This window comes from Balaenoptera physalus (assembly GCF_965194825.1).
Source record: "Balaenoptera physalus genome assembly, chromosome: X".
Classification (NCBI taxonomy): Eukaryota; Metazoa; Chordata; class Mammalia; order Artiodactyla; family Balaenopteridae; genus Balaenoptera; species Balaenoptera physalus.
This window is the reverse complement of record NC_138903.1, coordinates 11,830,041-11,837,999: the sequence shown is the minus strand read 5'-3', so window position 1 is coordinate 11,837,999 and position 7,959 is coordinate 11,830,041. Positions and strand designations below refer to the sequence as shown.

Genomic DNA, 7,959 nt, shown 5'->3' with positions numbered 1-7,959 from the left:
TGGCAGTGAACAGCAGAGCTGAAATGGAAATTGGCAGGTACCACTGGATGTACCCAGGCTCAAAGAACCACCAGTACCGTCCCGTGCCAACCCTGGGGGACAGGGCTAGCCTCTTGAGCAGTCCAGGTAAATACAGCCTCGGGGTGAATTTGCACAGCAAGTCAACTGTTATCTTTAATATGATTTGTGATAGCTCTTTCGGTTTGGTGTTGTTTTCTGTTTTGCTTGATGCATTAATTTGTTCCCAGGGGTAGGGGTGGAATTAGCCCCTTAAAACTTTTTTTCATCCTCTTTCTTTTTCTCTCTTCCTTTCCATTCCACTCCATCTTTCACCTGTCTCTTCTCCCTCCTCCCTGTTTCCTCCCCCTCACCTCTTCTCAAAAGGAGCAGTGTACAGTGAGGTATGCCTTGGGGCTAAGCACGAAATTTCTAATATCTGAACCAATAATGGGTTGGGGGGGGCGTTACACATGCCCATCATGGGACCAAGAACTGAGCCAGGACATTTGAGGAGCCTGGGCTCTGAGGGTGCTGTCAATGTCCCCAAATGTCTTTCTGGCCACACTGCTCTGCAACGCTCTGATTTAACGTCAGTCCATTGCCTTTGAGAAGGAAAACTCAGAGCCCATGAAATGAGGAGCAGATACCTGGGTGCGCCATCCCATCAGGTAGGTCCACAGGGTCCGGTTTCCAGCCTCCTTGCTCAGGAGGAGCACTGGTCTCTCGGAACGTCTGAGTGTTGGGTCTGGGTGAGCTGTGCATCAGCCCACGTGGGGACCCGGCAGGGGAGAAAGCCGAGCGATACGCACACCCACCCTCCACATCCTCAAAGTCCACACAAAGCATCCTCATACGCAGCTCAGTGAGCTAAAATTCAGTGCTTTCTAGTTACTTAAAATGTGAATATAAAGGGATGGTGGTGGGTCAGAGAAACACAACAGGCTTCAAGTATTGCTGTAATTCTGTGTGAGCCCATAGCAGCATTCCTCCCAAATGTTTGCTTACTTCTGCAGGAATACATCAGAAATGACCACATAGAACCTGCAAGTCTAGAAAGAGCGATCCTGAGGTACAACGTAAGACACACGTTGAGTTACAAAGTCAGACCACCTGTAATTCATTTAATAATTTTTAAATCTTTTCTTTAAAACCTAAATTGTGGCTTCAGGTTAATTAACATGAACTCTGACTTTGGAATTAGTTCTACATCTTGAGTGACGGATTCCTTCACTCCGCCTTTGGCTACTAGGCGCCAGCTCTGTGTGTGCCTGTGTAGTGCCAGTTAGAAGAGGTGAGCAAGAAATGCCATCAGACATTTGTTCTCTTGGATCCTTCGAAGGACGGAAGGTTCTGGAATCTTGATTTTTAAAAAATTACTATTAGACATGTATCCATACAGTGGAATACTGTGCAGCAGTGGAAGGGAATGAAGTACCCACGATACACACTGCGACACGGATGGATCTCAGAAACAGGATGCTGAGTAAACGCTGACACACGAGAACAAATACCGTAGGGGTTCCATTGATAAGAGATATCCAGAATTGGCAAATCCAGAGAGACAGAAAATAGCTGAGTGTTTGCCAGAGGCTGGGGGAGAACGGCTTGGGGAGTGACCGCTGGTGGTTACAAGGGATCCTTTGTGGAGTGATGGAGATGCTTTAAAATTAGATCGTGGTGATGGTTACACCACTCTGTAAATGGACTCCAAACCCCTGGATTGCACGCTTAAAACAGGTGAATTTTCTATGTAAACTTAGCTCAACAAAGCAATTTTTAAAACGCTCCCCCTGCCAAAGCAAACTTAAACGTGCACAATTCAATGGCAGAGAGAGAGAGAATGAACAGTACTTGCTAACATGACAAGAAGGTCCCCAAATTATCCGAAAGTACTGCCAGGAAGAGAATGGTCTTCTTTTTAAGAATGTGTCGGAAGACACCAGCCCAGTTAGAAATCAAGAAAAAAACTAAGCATCTTTCCTGGATTTGGGTGGTAAAGCGTAAAGGTCAGTATGGGCATTCTAAGCAGCAGTGGCAGCTGAGAAGAAGAAATACAAGCCTCCAGTTTCCTCTCCGAAACCTTTGGGGCCAAATTTATTTAAGAATTCAGAAGAGTTGAGGTTTCTGAAAAGTGACGTGGCACACATACCGTGTGCACCGCCACGTCCCCAGTAAGGTCTGGGTGCATCCCCCAAGTCCAACACATGGATCTTTCTGGAGAGCTGGAGTTACGTTTGGGCGTCAGGGAAATTCAGTGCAGAACAGGTTTTGCTGCCAGATGAGCTCGATCCCTCTCCCCCTTCCAAAAAAGAAAAAACCCTTAATTTTCAGAGTTTTCGGACTTCTGGAATGGTATGATGAGAGATCGTAGGACTCTAATAGTTCTCACGTTGCTGGTGATATTTCAGGTGAGAATTCCATGAACAAGCACGTTCTCGGCGGAGGGGGGAGAAACAAAATCACTGAACTTGATCTCTAGCATCATCTTGCCAGACCCTGAAATGGTGTCCATGCACCTGTGGTGGTAACTGTGTGTGTGCGGAGGGGGGGACATCACTGGGGGAAATGTGCCCGTGTGGCACACGCACTGCGGCCACGTGTGTCTGGAGCCGGGGGCAGAGGCCTCGCGTGGGATGGTGTAAAGAGGCCATCGCAGGCCCCAGAGTGAGGGGACCGAATGCAGCCGTGGGGTCACCTTCCTAGTTGCCTGGAGATTTTGCCGGCTCCTGAATCAGTGCAGTTGCCATTCTGTGCTTAGATCCCAAACCAGATGGTGTGAGGGAAAAAATAGAGGATTCCATATGGCTCTTGTGTCTTTTTTTTTTTTTTTTTTTCCCCTCAACCTACTTATTCCCCGTTGGAGAAGTCAAGGTGCTTCCAGTTTCCTTTGCCTTGATCGTTTCCCGTTTTCCTTCTTGGGTGTAACTTCTCCGTGGAATTACATTTTTAGCACTTGGATAGTTAATCCTTCACCATCTGCTTCCTCTTTCTTCTTTTTTCATTGTTTAATTTCTTTGACCAGGTAACATCCCCATCTTCTCTAGGCCTCCAGGAAATCAAAGGATGGGTGGCCACAGGGGCAACCCCATGTGACGCTGCCTTGGGGACCTAGGCCTGAGACAGTGGCACTCAGGAAAGAAGGAACTGTTATGGCTACAGCTGCATTCGATGGAATATTGTGCTTCACGTGTGCTTCAAGCTACTGTGGGTTGTGTTACACAGGCTTCACTCAAGAGCGTCACCTGAGGGAATTTAGATCCTCTATTCCAAGTGTGCAGAGTCTCAGGCCCCGCCCCAGGCCTGCTGAATCCGAATCTGCATTTGGACAAGATTTCCAGATGGTTCCTGGGCACAGTTTGAGAAGCACTCATTTAGAGGAAGGTCCAAAAGCAAGAAGGGAGAAGACAGGAAGGAATCGAAGAAGTGAATTTACCCTTAAAAGTTCTAGAAATCTCTATATTTAGAAAAGAAGGAGAATTGCTTAAGGTGTCCATTGTCCTTTCCCTCTCTATTTATGGGGAGGCAGGTATAAGAATTGCCAATCGTTAAGGCACTGAGTCCTGGTTAGTTTGAAAGGCCAGTGACCTCTGATTCTCTTATCTACTTGCCTGAATATGTGCGTTCTCTGATTCCTTTGTTTAAAATCTGGTGGAGGAGAGTGGGGAGGGGCAGCGAAAGGGGGAACAGCTTGTTTCCTTGTGGAGAGAGCGAGGAGAAAGTAGTTGACAGGAGCCGGGAGAAATTCTCAAATGCTCCTCGTCACCTTCTTTTTTCTCTTTTTTAAAGATCTGTTTATTATTTATTTATTTAATTTATTTTTGGCCGCGTCAGGTCTTAGTTGCGGCATGCGGGATCTTTCGTTGCGGCGCACGGGCTCTTCATGTGGTGCGCGGGCTTCTCTCTAGTTGTGGCGGGCGGGTTTTCTCTTCTCTAGTTGTGGCGCTCAGGCTCCGGGGCACGTGGGCTCTGTAGTTTGCGGCACGTGGGCTCTAGTTGAGGCGCGCGGGCTCAGTCGTCGTGGCGCGCGGGCTTACTTGCCCCGTGGCGTGTGGGATCTTAGTTCCCCAACCAGGGATCGAACCCGCGTCCCCTGCATCATTGGAAGGCAGATTCTTTACCACTGGACCACCAGGGAAGTCCCCCTCGTCACCTTCTTGAATATAATCCAGTGACATGCAAGATGCTGTCACTTAATATGGCTATAAGCTAAGGGGCCAAGAATGACTATTCAGACACTGGTAAATCTGTATGTAGTTCGGCATTCAATCCGCCAGATAAGGAGTAGAAAAACCACCCCCTTCACCAATCACCAGTTCCCCTTTTGGCCATCTTCCAAATCCAAATGGCTCTGATGCTTGGGTTAAGATGACTATAGATAATTCCAGAAGTCCAAAGAGACCACCCTCTCACATATGGGCTAGAATGGAGAGTGTGGGGAGAGCACGGGGAATGTTGGTGTTGAGCTGAGAGTTTAGCAGGAAGCCCACGTGTTGGGATTTCCATGGCCAATCATGGATTCCCGAGCAGCCATGAGGGGCGAGCAAGCATCTCCTGCTTGTTCACTGCTGTGAATCAGGTCACCCTGTTGGGCTCCATGTATCTGCCCAGGTGTGACCTGAGAAGGCGGGCCCCCAGAGATCCCCAGCCTTTCTCTCTCTGGCCCCTGAGCCTGGGACTTCTCTGTTGTGGATCCACTTTATAGAGTGACACCTGGGATACGTGAGTCCTGGGAAATGCTGTTGGATTTGTTATTCTTTCATGTCACTCTGCCCTAACCTAGGGTTGTAAGGCCACTACATTTGAGGCCTTTTCTGCAAACACTTGAAATGTATTTCATGGTGGGGAACCCTTAATCTCTTCATGTGCGTCTTTGGGCTCTGTTGCTGGTTGCATGAAGACTGTACCCAGTGGTCTGATGGTGTCCTGGGGGCTCTCGGGCGGGGTGGCTTCTCCCCAGGGTCTGGTTGGAGAAGCTCTCTTGGTTTACACAGCTCTGGCCAGGGGAGGCACCCAGTCCGTCTGACGGCTTCCAGTGATTCAAGGTGTTTCAGGTTAAATGGAGGTGAACAATGGACACAGTGCAAGCATATTCTAGCTCAGGTTAATGCTATCGATATAATGTTTCTGAGTTTTTAAAGAGTTCTTTGCATTTTGTTTTCTGCTGTGGATTAATTATTTCATTTTCAAATTACCTGCAGTTTTCACCAAAAAAATGTGCCACTATAGAGCAGGTAACTATTTTGTATCTTATTTACCAAAGGCTATTATGTCAGCCGTATACATATAATTTTTCATTTACGAATGTTCAACTTTTTATCAGCTATGCTGTTGGTATATGATTAGCCCTCGATTATGTAGCAGTGGCTGTGACTGTGTCTGTGGTATATAGAACTCCCTTTGCCTTTTGGTCTTGTGTCTGTTCCTCAGCTCAGAGTAGGCAGACAGAGAAAGCAGAGGTGAAAAGCAGATGGATCAGTATTGAGTATAAGTCTGGAGCTTTCTCTCAGGTACAGCGTCTGGTTTTAGGGACACTGACTTGGATTATTCAAAGCAGCGATTTGCAGTCTTTTAGAAATAGTGACATCTGATCTTTGTTTCCTTTATGATGCCCCTTGTGTTGTATGTTTTCATTTGGGGTTAATTAAAATTAATTTTGTCTTGAACTCTTTCGCCACCCTTAGAGCTAACTGGAGACATTGGGAAGCAGCTGAAGTCTGCTGCTAGAGGCTAGAGTCTTCCCGCCTCCCCAGGCTGTGTCCTTTCGGGGGTCCCTGTTCACTCACAACCATGTGTTTCCATATCTCTCAAAGCTTATATAAAATGGCTTGTGTACTAGGAAACAGAAAGCTCTGGGTGTCTGAGTCATTTAGGTGGGACGAGGCTTCCTCTGAAGAGCATCACGCTTGCGTTTTATCTGGGAACTTCCATGGACAGTGCTTTCACCCCGAGGAATAACTCTAGTGGTGAAATAGGCCAGTAGGAGAGGCAGTGGGATCAAAACGAGCCTTTCCATGGTCTTAAGACAACCTGGTTTACGTTCATGTGCTCTTTCCCAGTGGTGACACATGGAGATTACGGAGATTCCGGAGATTCCTGTGAGGACTTGGCTTAGACCAGGCTGGTGATGCCACCCACCATGGTTTTGTGAATAAAGTTTTATTAGAACCAGCTACGCCCATTCATTTACAGATTGTCTGTGGCTGCTTTCCTGCAAGAACAGCAGAATCGAGTGGTTGCAACCATATGCTCTGCAAAGCCAAAAATAGTTACTGTCTGGCCCTTTCCATTAAAAAAAAATGCCAACCCCTGACTTAGAGTAATTGCATTCTTAGCACACGTTGCAAATCCAGTCTACTTATGGTAGGCAAGACCTAAAAATTTTGCTAGTCACTCAGTTTCCTAAAATCTTCTCCATCCGAGATCCCTCACCTTCTTCTCTTCAGGCTCCAGAATCCTTGCTCCCTGGGGTACTTGTTCACAGGCTTTAGACTAAAGCTCAGCCCTTCTTCAGAGGGTCTCTTGGCTCCTTCTGGAAGCTCAGCGCCTCTTTCAGGTCCCTCTCTGAGTGTTCCCATAATATACCAGGTCCTGTTAAATGGATGCCATGGAGCTGTTTTCATCTATTATAACATTCATTGTACTTTGGCAAGTTTTATTTTCTGTGATATGTAAAAGATCATTTGTATGTTGTTAAGGGCAATATTGGGGGGTCGTTTCTTTAAGTGATTTTTTCAGAGTATGGGCCTCTGATGCCCTGAATCAGAATCACCAAGGATTTTGGTTAAACATTCAGATTCCCAGGCCCCCCCTTTAGGGTGGGTCCCAGGAATTTGTTATGTTTTAATAAGCTCCCCAGGCAATTCAGAGCCACACTAAAGTCTGACCACCACTACTGTATACACAGAGGATCATAACGTTGGATGAGAAAATAGTCCCTTGTTATAACATCTTTGGTGAAGTATCATTCCCGTTCAGAATACCTATCTGAAGAACAGGATAAATCTGAAATTCAAAGGCAACTTGTATACATATATCTACCATCAAGCTGCCCAAAGCCAAATCACCACATCCTTAGCAGACAGTGAATTTGAAGCAAACTTCTCTTGATGTTTTAATATTGTGATCGCATCTTTGTGTATTAAAAAACGCAAAAAGATTTGATGGTAGAGCTGCAGGCAAACACCAGAGCTGAAGCTGTGTATTAGTTATCTATTGTTGCACAACTAATTAAACTTAGTAGCCAGGAACAACAACATATTTTATCTCAGTGTCTGTAGGTCAGGAGTCTGGGCTCTGCTTAGCTGTCTCTGGGTCTCTAGTGAGGCTGCACTGAAAGCATTGGCCAGGGCTGCAGTGTCATCTGAAGGCTCAACCGTGGAAGAATCCACTCCCCAGATCACTTCTGTGGTTGTTCGCAGGACTCAGTTCCTCAAAGACTGTGGGACTGGGAGCCTCAGTTCCTCACTAGCTGTTGGCCCAAGACCTCCCTTGATTCCTTGCCATGTGGGCTTTCCCATATCTCCCTCATGACATGGCAGCTGGCTTCATCAGAGAGCACTAGTGAGCAGGTAAGAGAGTGTGCCAGCAAGGGAGAAGAGAGAATGCTAGGAAGACAGAAGTCAGTCTTTTGAAACCTAATCGGGGAAGCTAGTCAGTAAGTTCAGCCCACACTCAGGGGGAGGGAGTTACACAAGGGTATGAATATCAGGAGGTGAGGCTCATCGGGGGTGTCTTAGAAGGCTGCCTGCCGCAAGCTGTATAAACATTTCAAAAAGGAAATGCATCATGTGCCTCCTTAGCGCACTGTCTTCTCTCCTTAATGACAGTAGCCCCCTCACTTTCCTGTCACCAAGCGGGGGGAGCCCACAGGTTCTGTAGCTACAGGATACGTCCCCCCAGCCCACCCCAGCCAGGTTGATGTGGCTCCTGCCTTTTGCTGCCAATTCTTAGTTTCCAAAG

General features: G+C 47.0%; 1 protein-coding gene across 6 annotated transcripts in view; it reads left to right on the top strand.

Annotated features, from left to right (window-relative positions):
* The window catches only part of GPM6B (glycoprotein M6B), a 194,960-nt gene that overhangs the window by 160,411 nt on the left and 26,590 nt on the right, over positions 1-7,959 (top strand). For 3 of the 6 annotated variants that reach the window (XM_082447248.1, XM_082447249.1, XM_082447250.1), the window contains one exon: positions 7-126. The exons of the other annotated variants lie outside the window; for them this stretch is intronic. In XM_082447248.1, coding sequence (XP_082303374.1) covers positions 7-126 — 120 coding nt within the window. The remainder of the gene's footprint in view (positions 1-6; positions 127-7,959) is intronic. 6 annotated transcript variants of the gene reach the window in all.